The sequence below is a fragment of the Erythrolamprus reginae genome, chromosome Z (assembly GCF_031021105.1).
Source record: "Erythrolamprus reginae isolate rEryReg1 chromosome Z, rEryReg1.hap1, whole genome shotgun sequence".
NCBI lineage: Eukaryota > Metazoa > Chordata > Lepidosauria > Squamata > Dipsadidae > Erythrolamprus > Erythrolamprus reginae.
Window position 1 is genome coordinate 120,205,342 of NC_091963.1, and position 20,283 is coordinate 120,225,624.

General features: G+C 36.7%; 1 protein-coding gene across 3 annotated transcripts in view; it reads right to left on the bottom strand.

Moving 5' to 3' along the window:
• LOC139153512 (long-chain fatty acid transport protein 2-like) overlaps positions 1 to 17,264 on the bottom strand; it is a 37,870-nt gene extending 20,606 nt beyond the window's left edge. For 2 of the 3 annotated variants that reach the window (XR_011556846.1, XM_070727532.1), the window contains exons 1-3: positions 17,195 to 17,264; positions 16,477 to 17,026; positions 83 to 292 (exon numbers count right to left, since the gene is read on the bottom strand). Coding sequence is in view for 2 of the 3 variants with exons in the window: in XM_070727532.1 (XP_070583633.1) it covers positions 83 to 292; positions 16,477 to 16,954 (688 nt within the window). In the remaining variant the exon portion in view is untranslated. Of the gene's footprint in view, positions 1 to 82; positions 293 to 12,358; positions 12,913 to 16,476; positions 17,027 to 17,194 lie in introns of those variants that run through there. The other variant, XM_070727533.1, reaches the window with a different exon arrangement.
• Positions 17,265 to 20,283: the final 3,019 nt, after the last annotated feature.

Consider the following 20,283-nt stretch of genomic DNA (forward strand, 5'->3'; position numbering starts at 1 on the left):
TCAGCAAAGAGTCTTTCCAATCAACAGCATATTTTATCCATCTGGGTCTCCCAACAACCACTCTACCTTTCATGCTCCTCACCTGTGGTCCCAGAAGTGAAAATATATAGACATGTAGATTTAGGTGTTACGTTGGCTCTGAAGGAAACGGGCACTGATTCAGCAGAACTTAATTTGATCCGTTTGAGCAGTGGCTCTACCCCTTCAGTTGGGGAATCATCACTCAGATAGAAAACACGTATCCCTTCATCATTCAAAATAGGCAGTATATCTTCAATGGCATCTTTTAAATCTTGAAAAGGGAAAATAAAAAAAGATGATTGAATTTACTGGCTAATTTTTTGGAAATCTCTTCCATAAATACTAGAACAAAGGAAAAACATGGCAGTTTCTGCAAAGACAATATAAAGAGTAGTACTCTAATTTTGCATTCTTAGAAACAGTAATTACTCCTAGGCAAAAATGTATAATTTGTCCTGATTATTTTATTATATGAAACTGGATGAAATGGTATACATAAATCTGTGCTAGGACTAGCAAGGAAGCAAAAAAGCAAGAAAGAATAGAAAGGAGGAATGGAAAATGGAGTCAGTCTGGAATATTATTCTAATTTTTTTAAATAAAAAAAATGATTGCAATAACTTTCATGTCTTTTGTGTGCTTCTTTGTTGAAAAATATTTATTCCAGCTGTTAACAAATAATATACAGCATATCAATATTTCATTTGCTGCAAGTCTTGAATACATTTATCTTTGTAATGTGTAAGAATTCTTTACAGATTACATTCGAAATATAATTATAACCAAGCTGAACATATATATCATTGACCCATGGAAAACTAATATTCTATCAATTTCAAAATCGGACAATAAGATAATTATCTTACAGTACTTATACAACTCTTTTAAATTAATCAGGAAAAATGTATGAAAAGAGTATTGCTTTTGGAGCTATGTTATACTGAGAATAGTGTATTTTCATATGTGATGGAGAGAAATTTCTATCAATTTCTACGGAGATGGGCGGCAAATTTAATTAATTTAATAAATAATAATAATAATAATAATTAATAATAATAATAATAATAATAATAACCTGGACAGGAAAACCAGAAAATGAATGACGATCCATCATGCACTACACCCCCGCAGTGACGTTGACAGGCTGTATTTACCAAGGAAAATAGGCGGCAGAGGACTTTTGCAAGTGAAGCAGACAGTAGAAGAAGAGAAGCATGTATTAGCTGACTATGTGAAGGGGAGCAAAGAGTCAGCATTGATGGAGGTCAACAATAGGAAGCTTCTCAAGGTGAAGCAAACTAAGGACCAGTATAGAAAAAATGTAACTCAATGTCGTATGGACAGTTGGCAGAACAAAGCATTGCATGGCCAGTTCTTGGAGAAGATTGAAGGCAAAGTGGATAAAGAAAACACCTGGTCATGGCTTACAAGTGGAACACTCAAAAAGGAGACAGAAGGACTAATACCAGCGGCACAAGAACAGGCCATTAGAGCAAATGCTGTCAAAGCCAGAATTGAAAAATAAACAGATGATCCAAAGTGCAGACTCTGTAAAGAAACAGAAATATCCCATGTCATGTCTAATGTGAGACATGAAGAGGCTTAGAGTTTGTGACAAACTGGGCAGAGTATCCTGCAAAATTATCATAGACCAGTTTTCTTCTTTTATTTCTCAACCCAGCTGTACTCGAAGACATTGTGGAAATACAGTGGAAGTAGAAACTGACTCCTTTGCTAAATAGGGCTCAGCTGCTAATAAACTTTCTGTCCACTCTACTGAACAGGAGATTACTAATCGCTGATTGGTTCTTCTCAGCCGAAGCTCTCTATTTAAACAGGAGCCACCGGCTGGGCTTTTGCTGGAGTTCTCACTATTCTTAATAAAGAGTTGTTGTCACTATGAAAGTCCCCAGACTCTTCAATACCAGAATTCAACACTTTCATTTATCAGATTGCTTCCAACTACAACCACACCCTTCCTTGATTCATTGTTCACAACTCCAAGGTATATATTTCTTATGTATAAACTCATTGTGTATATAATTATAATAATATTAATAAATGCATTAAAACAATATAAAAGATACAAATACAAATTAATGGAAGATCGATCTCTCTCCCTCTAACTCCCCCCTCCCTCTCTCATCAACAATGCTAATTTCAACATCTATATGGAGCCTGAAAGCAGGGGTGGACAGCAGGCAGGATGGGATGGAGCACAGTTCCACCGGCAGACATGAAGCTGTGTGCGCAGCTCCAGCTGATCAGCGGCTGTCACTTCCTGGATTACTGGTCTCGGCTCATCTCTCCTTTTTTCCCCCTGATGCTGCTGATGCGTCTGTGCTCTTTGCTTTTTTCCTCTTTCCTCCTTTCTGGCCTCAGACAAGCTTCCCTCTTTCCTGTCCGGCTGCCCTCCTGCCTTATGTGGCCACCTGCCGCCTGAGGTGCAAGCAGAAGGCGTGGGTGAAAGCGGTGCTGGCAGCATTTATGCTTCTGGCAGCACCTGTTCACCTAGCTACGTAGCCTGAGGTGGGGGATGACCCAGGAAGGAGAGCACGGGAAACGCAAAGCAAATTGTCACCCCAGTAAGCAACACTGGTAAGGTTGTAAGTCGAGGACTTAACAGTTCACTTGAACAATAATGATCGTTCAAACCACTCACACCTGGTCACATGACTGGCAAGCCACTCCTACCCAGTCACATGACCATTAAGCCACACCCACAATGTGGCAGTAAAAATTTTGGCTGCCCATTACTGCCTGCAAGCAATATAAATCTGAATAGTGTGGTGTAATTACACAGCTCTGTATTATCCAGATTTATCAAAGAGGCCCAAAATTAGGATATTCATTAAATAGCAATGGAAATTACCTCCTTACTTCAAAGTATGGTAAAGACCCTGTCTAGACTTCTGTCTCACAGCACTGTCCCCAAAAATCTTCTGTCTGAATACTAGTGTCCAAAAGAGCACTACAATGGACTGATCACTTGCTCATTAATTAAATTTTTATTTTCTTTTATTTATTTGTCAAAATATGTACAAGATAATAGGTATGGTATAAACATAAACAAAAGCAAGTATGTACAGGTAAATTTTGACAGAAGGACAGTGATGGTAGGCATGATGGCGCGTTATGCACACTCCTTACATACCTCTTAGGAATGGGGTGAGATCGACTGTAGACCATCTAAGGTTAAAGTTTTTGGGGTTTGGGGAAGAAACCACAGAATCAGGTAGGGCATTACAGTCATTGATCACTCTGTTGCTGAAAAGATCCCTTTGGCAGAAAAACAAAATTGGCCACGTTGCTAACTTTAAAAGCCACTACAAAAATCTATGCCACCAATTAAGTCTTCAGAGAGGGATGGCATACCCCATAATAATAATAATAATAATAATAATAATAATAATAATAATAATAATAATAATAATAATAATAATAATAGACTATCACATCAATCAAGAAGAAGACTTTCTGCACACAAATTCCATTTTCCACAACAGACTCAAAGATTCGAGATCTACCCCACCCATCAAAGGACCAAATGAGAAAGAATATAATGATGAAGCTGTTAAAGCAAACCTCTTTTACACATTCTTCAGCTCCATCTTTGTAAACAGCAATGGCTCATGCCCAATATTTCCTAATCACACCCCAAACAATTGCAACAATCTAATACAGTGGTTCTCAATCTTTCTAATGCTGCGACCCCTTTATACAGTTCATCATGTTGTGGGTGACCCCAACCATAAGCCTAGTGCCAATTCTCCCAACAGAGATTTAAGCTGATTGGGTGGAAGGTCAGTGGGATACCCCCCACTGTAAACACCTGATTGGTTGGATTGTAAAAATATGTTCCAACGAGCCAGAATAGAAGCTTTACTTTGCAATTTTTGGTTAGTATTTTAGTTTTATTCCTATTTATTTTAAGACCAGCTACATTTCCATATGTTTCCAGTTCTTTTAATGGGTATAACATTGAATTGGTTGGCTCTTCTAGGAAAAAAACTAGATCATCTGCAAATACCTGTGTTTTATAAATTTGTTTTTTTAATCTTAGTACCTTGTATTTGAGGATTTGCCCTGATTTGATTTAATAAAATTTTTATTGACATTATAAAGATTAAAGGGGAGAGCGGATACCCTTGTCTCACTCCCTTCCTAATGTCAAATGTATCTGTCAAATCTCCATTGATTAGGATCCTTGCCTCTTGCTTAGAGTATATTTTGTTTATCATATTTTCAAAATTTGGTCCGAATTCCATAATTTTTATTAATTTTTTAAAGAAGTCCCAATTTAAATTGTCGAAGGCTTTTTCAGCATCCAGAAATAGCATTGCAAATTATTTATCACTATGACTTTTGTAGTGTTCTAACATATTTAAAGTTATTCTAGTATTGTATCTTATTTGTCTGTTAGGCAGAAAACCGTTCTGGTCTGGATGTATTGTCTTGTTTAATATTTTTTTCAGTCTCTCTACTATAATTGACATGTATAGTTTGTAATCTACATTCAACAAAAATATTGGTCTATAATTTTTAATCTGATCTGCATCTGTACCTTCTTTATGTATCAATGTTATATTGGCTTCTTGCTATGATAGGGGATATACGGCATCTTTTAACATATTATTATAAATTTCTAATAATAGGTCTCCTGTTATATGTAGTGTTGCTTTGTAACATTCAATTGGAAGTCCATCTGGTCCAGGGGTTTTATTATTATTCTATTTCATGATTACTTTTTCTAACTCTTTAGTTATTTCTTTATTTAGCATTTCTAAATAAAGTATTTTAATATATCTTCTTCATTAATATTATCTTTATCATATAATTCTTTATAGTATTCTAATGCTATTTCTTTCTTTTTTTCTAGTTGATGGTGTGTTATTTTATTCTTATCTATTAACTGTTGAATTATTTTTTTCCCTTTTCTTTCCTCAATTTATAAAATAACCATCTACCTGGTTTGTTTGCATTTTCAAATTGATTTTGTTTTACAGCTCTTATTTTTCTTATTACCTCTTCTTGATCTAGTAATTCTAATTTATGTTTAGTTAACACAATTTGTTGTCTTATATTTTGGTTTCCCGGGTCATTCTGGGATTCTTTTTCTAGGTTTTACAATTTACATATCCATTCGTTTTTATATTGTATTTTTTCTTTATTTTTTCTGGATAGGTTATTGTTAATCCTCTCTGGTAAGCTTTGGCTGTGTCCCATAAATTCTGCAAAGAAGTTTCTTGATTATTGTTTTCTTTAAGAAATAACTCCATTTCTTTTTTGATCCAATCTTTTAGTAAATGCAAGTTCAACATCCATCTTCTATTTTTCCTACCTTCACTTTTCCATAGAATTTTTATTGGATTATGATCTGCCCAATCGTTTATATCAATTTGGATCTGATTAATTGAATTTCCTACTTTACTGTTAGCCCAGGCCATATCTATTCTGGACCAACTTTGGTGGGCATTAGAATAAAATGTATATTCTCTCTTATTTTTATTTCTTATTCTCCAACAATCTCTCAAACTTAATTCTTCACAAATTTGGTGGAATGTTTTCGGAAGCACTTTTCTTTTTTTGTATAATTTTTTATTAACACTTGTATAATCTTTAATAGCATCAATTATACCATTAAAATCCCCGATAACACAAATATCTTCAACTTCCAATTCTACTAATTTCTGATGTAATTTATAAAAAAAGGCTTTAAGATATTTATTTGGTGCATATATAACTACTAGTGTAACTTGTACATTGAAAATTAAAACTGAGATTATTAAGATTCTTCCTTTTTTGTCAGCATATATTTTTTGGGATCTAGTTCTTTTTTCACATATACCGCAATCCCTCTTTTTTAAATTATGTGATAAGGCTGTAAATACTCTTCCTAATTTCTTATTTTCTAATTGTTTTTCATTTTCTTGTGGGATGTGCACTTCTTGTAAACAAATAATATTCAAGTTTTGTTCTTGTAATTTGTTAAATATTCGCTTTCTTTTGACATATGAATTTAAACCATTTACATTAATTGAGAGTAGCCATTGGTTCCATACCCACTTAGTTTCGTATTTGCCTTCTATTTATTCTATTTTCCTTCTGTGCTCTCGTGAGCATTCTTTCTTCTTCCTGTTCTTTACCTTTGGATGTTCCTTCTTTCCCACTATCTAGGTCTATTAAGGGTTGTTCTTCTGGATTTCCGGTTGTGACATTGCGTTGGTGCTGTGTGTTTCCTGATCTTCCGTGTTTCATTCAGCCTTTCAAGAGCGACGATAGCCTGAACGGGTGACCACGGACCCGTAGAGCCCAAGGTCTTTGAGGGGGAACTCCAGCGCACCCGGGGGTGGTCGGCGGACCCCCTGGGGAGTGGGGAAACCCCCCTGATCATCATCTGAAGAGATCGGCCTTTTTGCTTAACCCGGAAACGCAACGCTTCTGCTCTATTTTAGGAAGCCGCGGAAACGACAAGTATACTCTGGGATTGCTATTTGAAAGACTCTGGATGGTTTTGGGAAATTGTGAAATTGTGAGTAATTCCCTTTGCAAGAACTGCTATGTCCACCCTTTTTTTACATCTTAAAAGACTAAGAGGCAGCGATTTCGATCTGAATCCTACTGACAGCAATATGGCGATGATGACTGCAGTAATTAACCGAAGGATTAAAACAGCACATTTCTGCATGATCTTGGCTTCGCTTTCACTTCCTTTTCATCTCGCTTCTATGGATTTTGTTTGAGAATCGCAAAGGAGAAAGTTATAAGAACATGTCAGAAGGTAAGAGAAGGTTCTAATCCCAGAAAGGAAAACCTCTTTTTCTTTGCCTTTGGAATAACATCTTGATCAATTTGGAAGGAATAAGTAGTTTACAGCTACAAAACAACCAGAATACCTATACCTACTTACCTTTTTTTGTCTTCCCTTCCTCCTTGTACTTTGCATTTATTGACGACTGTTTTCCATTGTCTATCAACTATTTATTAATTGTTGGAAATATTTTTGGTTTTTTTTCCTTTCAATCCCACATTTGCGGGTCTTTCGGCATTTGGATATTTGGACATTTGGATACTTTCTCTACTCTCTCTTCTGTTTCTCTTTCCCTGCTCTTCATGTTGGAAACTCTGGAACACTTATGATTACAACTTCTAACTGCAATTTGTTATGTTTTGCTTGGACCCAGGATTAATTATATTAATATTCTGCAAACTTTACAAACTACTATCTACATTATTTACAAGGATCAAATTACAGTGCTTTGAACTATATAACACTGACCCTCCTCATCTATAAAACTTTGTTTAACTTTATATACAACTATTGGGAAATTATTAGAAACCAACAGGATAGAATTAATTTCTAAATACAATGGACCATCAGATCTTTTGAACATTGTATAAGATTCCATATGATATATTGATTTATTGAAATGTTGGTTTATTGGTTCATTGATACATGAATTTATTGAACTGAATTTTTGACTTGTATATATTGCCAATATATTCTTAACTTGAAATATAATTAATTAGAAATTACAGAAATCAAATATCTGAGTATTTAGTATTTAGTATATCTAAGTATTTATATAATTTAACTAATTTATCTATTTACTTAATTAAATTAAGTTATATTGTGATAAACATAGACTCATTTTAGATAAAATTTTGATATTGTTACCTTTAACTAAGTTAAAATAGAGATAATGAAATTACTTATTTAAATAACTATACAATTTTAATATAAAGTCTTAAATATTTAGCAAACTATTGTAACAATTGATCAATTTACTCTGCTTTAACTATAACTATCTTTACATTTTATTTATATTAAATTATTGCAATATAGACTAATAATTTTGATTATGATCAACTGATATTTAATGAATTAGTAATATAGTGATTTAAGTTCTACAAATTTTTGATATTCTTATACTAACAACTCTTTATCACTTTACATCCTTTTCTACCTGACATACTTTACATATCATATATACTTATATATCTTACATAAGATTCTTTACTATCAAATTTTTCAATTAACTCTAACACTATTTAACTATATTTTCCATTTTTATACCTACATTTTTTTATCTCTGACCAATTACACATACCTTATTATACTATTATACTGCATTTCACTTACAAATACTACAAAGATGTCTACCCCAAACCAGTCAACCTTAATAAAATCATGGAAGAAAAATACTAATCAATCAGCAATACCCGCTCAACAACACCCTGCAGAGTCTATTTCAACAGACAAAGCAACTGCTGCACAATCTTCCCAGGTGACTCCAACGATAACATTAAACTCCCTCTTTGAAATGATGATTAAAATGCAAGATTCAATAGATAGAATCTTTGAGAGGAACAATGGGAGTAATGAAGGAAGATATCAAAAAAATTCAAGATCATGCCGGTCACCTTGATGAACGTATGGGGAAATTAGATGACTGGATAGAAGGCGTTCAAGGAACCATAACCCAAAACTCTCAAAGAATAACAAATGTGGAAGAAACCACTGACAGAATGGATACCAGACTACAATTCTCTGAAGCCAGAGCAGAGTGCATTAATAAATCCTTAGAAGAATCCCTCATAAATCTCGAATTAGAAAAATCAGGTTTTTTTCTTCATTTTCAGAATACTGTATAACTGAATCAGAACAACAGGATCTCCCCAGCACAATGGCAGAAATACTTGCAAACATTACCGGTAAAACCACCCAAGAAATGATCAACCAAATAGACGAAGTGTACTGAATTTCTACCTCTTATGCAAGAAGACACAGGCTCCTGAGAGAAGTATATATTCGATTTCTCAAAAGAACAATTAGGGATGAAGTTTACAACATGTCCAAGGAGAACTCAACGATGTACCAAGGTAGAAATATTGTGGTTTTACGCCAAATTCCAAGACGGGTGAGAGAGAAACGGAAGCCGTACCAAACATTAGCAAGTAAATTAAACAAAAATAGCATACAATTTAGATGGCTCATAACCGAATGTATGATGATTTCCCTTATTGATAAGAAATATAAAATTACCTCACCAGAAGAAGCTAAAGAATTTTATGATCATATTCTGAAAACACCTCAACAGACCAAACTGAAAGAAACCAATAGCAGAGAGATACTTTCAACTGAAGAACTGAGTTCCGATGATAACCTGCTAGATAAAGACAGAAAAGTCAAAAAATTAGATGGCGAATACTCCGGACAAGGACCAATTACTCGGGCAAGGATCGAAGCTCGAAGAGAGAAATCAAAGGAATCCATACTCCAACAATGGACAAAACAAAATTACATTATTTTCTACCAACATAAACGGTTTAAACTCGCATAAAAAGAGATTGAAAGTATTTCACAAATTGTCCGAACATATAATATAATATCTTTACAAGAAACCCTTATCAAAAAATATGAGACTACCTTATTACATTTTCCCAAATTTGAACTGTTCTGTACTTCTGCAGCTGAAAAAAGAGAGGTATAGCTCTATATGTTAAAAAAATTTATTCCCCTAAATTATTGTATGCTGATGGAAATGGCCAGTTATTGATAGTTCAACTAAAATTACAAAACAAAAAAATAACTATAATAACAATATATGCCCCATCTACTAAACAATCTACTTATTTTAACAATTTGCATAAAAAAATATTAGAATTGAATCCGACCAATTTTTTAATAATTGGAGACTTCAATGCAATAGTTGATAAGATTAAAGACTATAAAGGCCACTCTCGCAATACTCTACCTTCGACGTTTAACCAAATAATATATGAATTTGCCCTGAAGGACATATGGAGATATTATTACCCAGACACCATACAATATACCTTCTTTTCTCCTCCTCATAAAACTTGTTCTCGTATTGACATGGCTTGGTTTAATCTTGAAATTATAAACGAAATTATAGATATACAAATATTAAATGCAATCTGGGCAGATCATAACCCCTTATTGTTAACATTCAAAGATACTAGTTATAAAACCTTTCATAGATGGTCCATGAACCAAACAATTATTAATCAACAAGAATTCCAAGATAAAATACAAAATGATCTTCCTCCATTTTTTGAAATTAATTTCAATGGCGAGACATCCAACCAAATAGCATGGGATGCCACTAAAGCTTATATTCGTGGCATTTATATCTCTTATTCCACAAAGAAAACAAAAGAAAAGTATGCTCAATTACAAAAACTAAATGCATCCCTACGACTCGCCGAAAAAACACTACACAATGATCCCAAAAATAATGCAACTCTACTTGAAATAAAAACAATTAAACGTGAAATAAATTTAACAACCCAACAGCAAATTACACAAAAAATAAAAACAGAAAAACAAACTCACTTCAAATCTGCTAATAAATCAGGCCGATGGCTAGCTCTTAAACTGGCTCACCAAAAGCTTGATAGGAATATAGATACCTTAACTGACACCTCTGGACATTTAAAAACAACCAATTCGGACAAGAAATAAATAATTCAGGACTTCTATCAACACCTTTATAAAACTTCAACTGTAGATGGTGATCTACTATCGAAATATCTACAACAAAATGAACAAAAAACACTAATAAATGACGATCAAAGATCTTCCTTAAATAAGTTAATCACCACTACAGAAATTGAAATTGCAATAGCCAAGCAAAAAAACAATAAAACTCCAGGTCCTGATGGAATTCCATCCGAATTTTACAAACAACATTTAGACATAATTATACCTATACTGCTAGATATTTACAACAATGCACTTACCAACGCAAAACTTCCTACTTCATGGTCCAAAGTATATATAATGCTTATCCCTAAAGATACTCAAAATAAGCACCATGTAGAAAATTACAGACCCATAGCACTACTTAATACAGACTACAAAATATTCACATCAATAATTGCAGACCGATTAAAGAAAATATTAAACAACATTATTCATTCGGATCAAAATGGATTTCTTCCATTAAGGAATATAGCAACAAATACTAGAATAATACTGAACACTATCGAATAGTACGACAAACATTACGACAAACCAGTCACATTAATATTTATGGACTTTAAAAGGGCATTCGATAGTCTTCAGTGGCATTATTTCATAAATCAAATTGAGTATATGAATTTTGGCCCCAAATTTTACAATTTAATTAAAGCTATTTATACAAACCAATCAGCTAAATTCCTTTTCAACAATGATATCACAGAAAAAAATATGCATAACAAAAGGGGTACGTCAGGGATGCCCATTAGCTCCTCTTATTTTTATCCTGGCGATAGAAACATTTTTGAAAAGCATAAGAAATAATACTCTAATCCAGGGGTCCCCAAACTTTTTACACAGGGGGCCAGTTCACTGTCCCTCAGACTGTTGGAGGGCCGGACTATAAAAAAAACCCTGCGGTTTTCTTAATGCCGCCGCCTTGAGGGAGGAGAGGAGGTGAAGTAGAGCAAGTTCCCAACTCCTTGCTGAGTTTTCTCTTTCTTTCTCTCTCTCTTCCTTCCTCTCCTTTTTCTCTCTCTCTCTTTCTTTCTCTCTCACTCTCTCACTTTCTTTCTCTCTCACTCACTTTCTTTGTATCTCTCCCTCTTCCTTTCTCTCTCCCTCTCTATTCCTTTCTTTCTCTCTCTTTCTCGCTGTCCCTCGTTCTCTCTCTTGCTTTCTTTCTCTCTCACTCATTCTCTTTCTATCTCTCCCTCTTCCTTTCTCTCTCTCTATCTCTCCCTCTTTCTTTCTTTCTTTCTCTCTCTCTTGCTTTCTTTCTCTGTCCCTCTTTCTCTCTCTTGCTTTCTTTCTTTCTCTCTCTCTATTTCTTCCTCTCTCACACTTACTCTATCTCTCCCTCTCCCTCTCTCCCTCTCTGTCTCTCCCTTTCTTTCTCTCTCTGTCCCTCTCTCTCACTCTTTCTCTTGTTTTCTTTCTCGCTCTCGCTCTCTCACTATCTCTTTCTCTCTCTTTCTCTCTGTCCCTCTCACTTGATTTTTTTCTCTCTCTCACTCACTATCTCTCCCTCTTCCTCTCTCCCTCTCTATCTCTCCCTTTCTTTCTTTTTTCTCTCTCTCTCTCTGTCCCTCTCTCTCTCTCTGCCCCTCTCTCTCTCTTTCTTTCTCTCTGTCCTTCTCACTTGATATTTTTCTTTCTCTCACTCTTTCTCTCTTGCTTTCCTTCTCTCTCTTGTTCTCTCTCTTGCTATCTCTATTTATCTCCCCCTCTCTTGCTCTCTCTTTTTTTCACTTTCTCTCTCCTTTCTATCTCACTCTCTGTCTGTTGATCTCTCTCACGCACACTCTCTTTCTCTCTCTCTCTCTCGTTCTCTCTTTCTCTCTTCCTTACCTCTCTGTGGAGGCTGGGGGCCAGGGAGACATGGCACCAGCACATCTGCAATGGGCAGGGGTGGGGGCAGCCACGTCTCCCTTCTCCCACTGCCTATGTCTACTGCTGGCGCCTCCCGCCAAGTCGGCGGCTGGCGCTGCAGGTTTCTCGGGCGGGCGCTACCACTTCCCTCCAGGCAGCCCAGCCAGGTGGCCGTAGAAAGTGCAATAATCTCTGCGCTTTCTACGGTTGCTTGGCTGGGCTGCCCAGAGGGAGTGGCAGCTCCCACCCAAGGAACCTGCAGTGACGGCCACTGGCGGTAGATATAGGTGGGAGAAGGAAAGGGAGCCACGGCCGCAGCAGATGGGCATGTGCCAAGCATCTCGGTTGTGGCCTCTCCACCCCATCCACCAGCCAGCCCGCTTGGCGTGGAGTGGGGAATCTCGGCACCAGCATTTGCGGTGGGCGGGTGTGGGCATGGCTCTTTCTTTCACCCACCGCCGTCACCTCCAGCCAAGCCAGCAGCAGTCGCCGCAAGTTCCTTGGGCGGGTTCTGCCACTTTCTAAAATCTCTGCACTTTCTACGGCCGACTGGCTGGGCTGCCCAGACAGAGTGGCAGCTCCCACCCAAGAAACCTGCAGCGATGGCTGCCGGCGGGAGAAGGAAAGGGAGCCGCAGACGCCCCCGCCACTGCAAATGGGCATGTGCCTTGCCTCTCGGTTGTGGCCTCTCCGCCCCCATCCCCCTGCCAGACCACAAGGGGATGGGGAGTGCGCACGCATGCGCAACATTCAGAATAAGAAAAACCTTCTCCATTCAAAAAAAGAAAAACTTTAGCCAGCCTCGCACTTTCATCGCTCCCCGCCCCCAACTCCAATGCCTGGCTCCATGTAAAATCTCGTGTGCTGCTGTGGGCCGGATAAATTGCCTCAGCGGGCCGCATCCAGCCCCCGGGCCATAGTTTGGGGACCGCTGCTCTAATCCAAGGCATTACCATTAAAAAGGACAATATAAACTGCAGGCCTTTGCGGATGATGTTGTATTTATAGCACAGGACCCAATACAAACTGCTCCCATTCTGTTTAACGAAATAGATAAATTTGGAGAAATATCCGGTCTAAAAATCAATAAGACAAAAACTCAGATTCTAACTAAAAACATGACAACAATACAAGTAGTATTTTTTGAAAATTTAATTAACATAAAAGTTGTTAAAAAAAATAAATATTTGGGCATATGGATGACCTCAAATTATAGCACCATAAAAAAAGACAATTATTATCAATTGCTCAAAGAGGTTCAAAAAGATCTGTCCAGATGGTCTAAATTGAAACTATCCCTTATGGGGAAAATGTTTGTCATTAAATCTAATATTCTTCCAAGATTCCTATGCCTCTTTCAAGTAGCCCCAACAAATTTGAACAAATCATTCTTTGATTCATTACATAAAGAATTAAGGAAATTTATCTGGGCCAAAAAAAAGGCCAGAATAAAATTGAAAAATCTTCAGGACCACAGAATCAAAGGTGGCCTCGGATTCCCCAGTTTTCATACATACTATCAGGCTACAATTCTAACAATGATAAGAGACTGGGTCATTCTTAAAAATACAAGACTCTTAACTTTAGAAGGCTTCAATCTTCTTGCTGGGTGGCATGCATTTTTAACAAGGGATTACCATAAAATACCTAAATACTTTAAAAACCATTATCTCCGAAAAACTTTAATAAAAATTTGGTATTCGATTAAGAAGAACTACTACACCTCAATACCTAAATGACTATCCCCAAACGAATTATTTACCTTTCCTAATCTTTTTTCTCATACCAAAATACTAAGATATCACCAATTATTAGACAAAAGTGATCTTCTCATACCAAAACAACAATTACTAGATAGAGGGATAAATATGGATTGGCTATTATATTTACAAATTAAATAAAAATATAATGAACATAAAAAACAATTTGGATTCCAAAACGATAATGTAATAGACACAATTTTTTTCGGCCCATTACCAAAAATGATTTTCAAATTATATAATTATTTATTAACGCAGGAAAACTGTGAAGAGCAAGTCAAAGGATGCATGATAGCCTGGGCTCAAAACTTTGGCCACACGATTAATTTAACCGAACGGGAGAAAACAGGGACAATAAATTATAAGATTACTACAGCAATGTCCTACAAAGAAAATCAATTTAAAATGTTTTACCGATGGCATCTGCCTCCAGCAAGATTATCTAAAATGTTCCCCAATTTTCCCCCTAATTGCTGGGAATGCAAAATAAAACCTGGAACATACTACCATGCACGGCGGACCTGCATATATGCAAAAAAATATTGGACAAGCATTAAAAACTTAATAGACCAAGTCATGTCAATGAATTTACTATTCAAACCTGAAATATATCTTCTCGGTACATTCAGGCAAAACCTTATGCAAACACAAAAATATCTTATCTTACAAATTTTGACTGCAGCAAGAATTTCATTTGCCCTCTTTTGGAAACAAGAAAAAACCCCATCACTACTGGTAGTTATCACCAAAATTATGGAATGCGCGGAGATGTCCAAAATAGCAATGGAAATTCAAAACAGAATACTATAAAATATGGGATAACTGATACAAATGGGTTTTAGCAAAAAAATATCGAACTTTTATATTTTATTTATTTATTTATTTATTTATTTATTTATTTATTTATTTATTTATTAGATTTGTATGCCGCCCCTCTCCGTAGATATTATGAAAGTAATAAGCCTATCTCATTGAACGTTCAAAATTGAATCAAAACTAATTCATAAAACAATTCCAAAACCAACTAAATTGTAATCCAATTCGGAAAAGATTTTATATCCTATCTCTCTTTATCCATCTTTAAATCAATAGATTATATACGATATAACATATCAATACAAATACTTACTACCGTGTTTCCCCGAAACTAAGACAGTGTCTTACTTTCTTTTTATCCCCAAAAGCCCCACTATGTCTTACTTTCAGGGTATGTCTTATATTGGAAAAAAATTGTCGAATTTTTTGTTTTAACCATAAAATTAACATTTAGACGCGGTGACGTATGGAGGGGGGGCGGCGCGGAAGTGGGCAGGAGGCGGCGCTCATTAAGATCAGAGGGAGGTGGCAGACGCGGCGACGTATGGAGAGGGGGACGGCGCAGGCGTGGGCAGGAGGCGGCGCTCATTTGGATCAGACGGAGGCGGCAGACGCGGTGACGTATGGAGGGGGCGGTGCGGAAGTGGGCAGGAGGTGGCGCTCATTAAGATCAGAGGGAGGTGGCAGACGCGGCGACGTATGGAGAGGGGGACGGCGCAGGCATGGGCAGGAGGCGGCGCTCATTTGGATCAGACGGAGGCGGCAGACGCGGTGACGTATGGAGGGGGCGGCGCGGAAGTGGGCAGGAGGCGGCGCTCATTAAGATCAGAGGGAGGTGGCAGACGCGGCGACGTATGGAGAGGGGGACGGTGCGGACGTGGGCAGGAGGCGGCGCGCAGCTAGATGAGAGGGAGGCGGCAATACCCCTGTGTTTCCCCGAAAGTAAGACATATGTCTTACTTTCGGGGTACGGCTTATATTAGCCGACCCCCCTGAAACCCCCGATACGTCTTACAGTCGGGGGTGCCTTACTATCGGAGAAACAGGGTAGCTTTTATACCAATTCTTACATTCTCTTCCTTTATGCACAAGAATACATTTACTATATTATACATATACACCCTTTATCATTTTTATACATAATGTCATATCACCTAAAAACGTCTGCGCCATACGCAGATTCACCCCCTCAATATTTTTTTAAACTCTAAACTTTCTTAACTATATCATTTACTTAGGGGATCCCAGGATCGCAAAAACTGGCACTTGGCTTGCAATGAAAGTTTGGAGGCGGGGCATCCCAGTGGCGGCGGCAGGTTCGTAAGGTGAAAAAAGTTCGTAAGAAGAGGCAAAAAAATTCTGAACCCTGGGTTCGTATCTCGAAAAGTTCATATGACAAGGGGTTCATATCACGAGGTACCACTGTATAGTATTTAAATATCTAAGGCCAAAGAATAATTAACAAACAAAAATCCCATATTACTCTTTTCTATGGAAGTATTTCATACATGATTTTCTCACCTGGAGTTGATAGAAGAACTTTAGCATTGCAAGATTTCAGCACATGTATTAGAGATTTGAGTCGTATGTTATAATTGATACATGCCATGGTACAGCCAATCTTTGCTACGCCGAGAAAAAGTGAGAGATAGGTAGGGGTGGTCTTGAGGAAAACAGCTACGATGTCCTCTTCTTTCAGCCCCACATAGTCCTTTAGTACTCTAGCTATCTGATTGCTGTATCTATCAATGTCTCTGTAGGAATAAACCTCATCTTCATAGAGAATCAAGGGTTTGTCTGAGTACTTCTTAACTCTGGCCAAAAATATTTCTAGTAAAGTGATAGGGGGAGTACGCTTCATGTATTTGTGGCATCGATATCCCATGGCCAGGTAGCCAATAAAATTTTCCAGATCCAACCAAAAATAAGGGAAAAAAAATTTGCCCATCAAGGACAGAAGAATCAAAAGCCCAAGCACAGCTGTGTATAGACCCAGCATGGTAAGAATTTAGGCTTGGTATCTTGAAAGTAGTAGATCAGAATCAAATTTATTGCAGGATATATTCAAGTTCTGTTTTGTGGAAGGCAAAGAGAAGAGAAATCACGAATAATTAAAAAGTTGTAATTCTCATATTCCACCCAATTTCTCAAAGCTTAAATGAAGCCTTTGTTTCCCAGCCAATAAAATTTGAATGACATGCTATAGTTCTGCAATCTCAGCACGCTCTTTCTTCCTTACCTTCCTCATCTGTTGTTAAACTTCTTCATCTGTAACACAGATGCTTGATTTTCAACAAGAGGCTGTACTTATATACGATGCTGCCTACTTTTTGTCCTTGCCCACAATTATATCTCAAAGTCCTGAGGGAAAAAAAAGGTTTTGGCACGGTTGATGCTGAATGAAAATTAACAATCTGGTAGGTCACTGGCCTTTGCAGAACAACATTTATGACGCAATTTAACAAAGCAAGGAAAGACAGATACATTCAGCTGCAATACAAATAAAGGAAAGGTGCATGCAAGGATAAGTCTTACTATTAGTTTGGCAAAGTATCTTGCAATCATCAGCTCCTCTTTCAAAATGGTATCTATAGTGAGTCACTTTATACTACAGCAGCTCTCTGCAATCTGGTGGTCATCTAGCTATATGGTTAGGTTAGGTTAGGTTAGGTTTATTGGATTTATATGCCGCCCCTCTCCGCAAACTCGGGGCGGCTCACAACAACAATAAAAAACAGTACAGTACATAATACCAAATCCAATGCCCACCCATCTAGTTACAATTTAAAATTAATAATCTCATAAAAACAGTATATATAAAAAACAGGCACACAGTCAATCAATCAAATATTTTTTTTTAAAATTAAAGATGTTGGCCTCCATGGACTGCCACCAAATGGTTCCATTTTTAAAAAAACCAAAATTGTTATTGATTTTTATAGTATAAAAATACACACAACACAAAACAGTGCATAGCGAATTGTGCTCCTGCCACCCAACAACATACATTCAGTCCCTCCACCAAATGAGGGCGGACTAATTTACAATTTTTTACAACCAGGAACATCAGCGTGTTTGCAAAGTGTAGAGTGATTCCAATTTGTTCTTTATGGCTCCGTCTCGAATTCTGTAACTGCAACTTGTTGCTTGTATCCTAAAACTTTTATTAATATTGATTGTTTCTTCATTGCTTATTTGACCCCTATGACAAATGTGTCTTTTTCTTTTATGTACACTGAGAGCATTGGCACCAAAGAGAAATTCCTTGTGTGTCCAATCACATATGGGCTGTAGCCTACAACCCTCAGAATTTCCAATATCATTGACAAGGATTCTGAGAGTTGATCCAACACATTTAGAGGCCACAATATCATGGCAGACTGTTTAATAATAAAAAAAGACTCCTGGAAGATAGAACTGGGGAACCTATACTTTTCCAAATATTGTTTGATTTTACCATCTATTAGTCTTTGCAAACATGTCCAGTGGTTAGGTATCATTTCAGCCCTTATATCATATATTACAAAAGAGCCACTTTCGTATAATGGTTAAGGCACCCAGAAAGAAACTGGGAAATTGTTATGTTCTAGTTCTTTATGTCCTAGGCACAAAGCCAATAACCTTGAACAGTTATTCTCTCCGCCCTAAGAAGCAGGCAACAGAAAATCGCCTCTGAAAAACTTTGCCATGAAAACAGCAGAGACTTATTCAAGCAGTCTCTGACAACTGGACATGATTGAACAGAAGAAAATATACTCTATACTATGCTATGCTATGCTATGCTAAGCTATGCTATGCTATGCTATACTATGTTACGTTACGTTACATTATGTTACGTTACATTACATTATAATAATAACAAAAATACTTATCTGTATTATACTTTAAACCATAGGGTTCAAATTCCTGTTTACACATTTGGATTTTAACAAATATTTTAAATTTTGTTGAAAAAAACCCAATCGTTTCCAAAAAATCACAAATCTACTGTATAAAAAGTCTGCATTCTTTTAAGAGGAGGAGAGAGAAAGAGATCTCCAAAGTTTGGTCCTGGAGGACAGCTGGCAAAATTGAGTTGATCATATAACTTAGATGGGGTGCGAAACCAACTGTTTTCTGGATGTTTTTGATTGCAATTTGCACAGATTCCAGCCAATGCTAGGGATGAATAATGTAAATTGTAGCTCAACAACACCTGAAATGCCTGTAAAAACTACCCAAGTTTAATGCCTGCTATAAAGAACCAATTATTTGGCTAAGATCTCAGAGCAAATTTAACAATGTTAGAAATGTCCATTTAAAATATTTTAATATAAGTTTTATTTTTTGTTAGCTTAGTTTTCTCAGCTCCATTTGCAAGTGCCAGGGAATGAATATTGCATTTTGACATGCAAAGGGAGTGATATCAATCCTATAATTTTGATATTCTGTATTTTGTTAATGAAAAGAACCTAACTGGAGGGACTACCTGTATTACGTACTGTCTGCGAAACTGAGAAGAATGATCAGTCAGTGTTCTTTAGATACCTTCAATTAAAGAATGTAATCTTCTGAGATCTGGAGAATGAGTCATCTAGGACCTACCATATAAAATAAAGTATGGTAAAGTGCCTTGTGAGATTCAGGTGTCTCCAACCCTAATAGCATGAGAATAGGTCCATTGGAAGAGCAGTGGGTACACAATTAGTGATACTCAAGCCCAATAAATCATGAGACTTTCAAAATAGCTCAATTGCAGCTACAGCGCAGCAAGCAAGAATTATTATTGTTGTTGTTGTTGTTGTTGTTATTATTAATAATAATAATAATAATAATAATAATAATAATAATAATATGTCGTCCCTCTTTGGCTTACAGCATATAAAACAGTATACATAGAGATATAATTAATTAAAATTAAAATTAAGAATTACATTATAAAAACTAAAAAGCCTATTAACATACACACATATCCATTCAAACAAACCCACAATATCTCAAAATGCTAGGAATCAACATAAACCCTTGCCTCATATGTTATTTGGATACACAATCTTTGAAGACCTAATGGAGCATGCGCATTGGGGTCATAATTCAGTATCTCATCACCGGCTCAAGGTTGACTCAGCCTTCCATCCTTCCGAGGTGGGTAAAATGAGGACCCGGATTGTGGGGGCAATAGCCTAGCTCTGTTAAAAAAGTGTCACGCTGAGTATTGCCAGCCAACAGAGACTTTCCTTAGTTAAAGTGTTGCTGTGTTTCTTTATGTTCTCTGATCACACCCCCTCTTACATCACTCCCACAATCCTTATCTTTCTCTGTTTCCTATATATATATCCGCCTGCATAT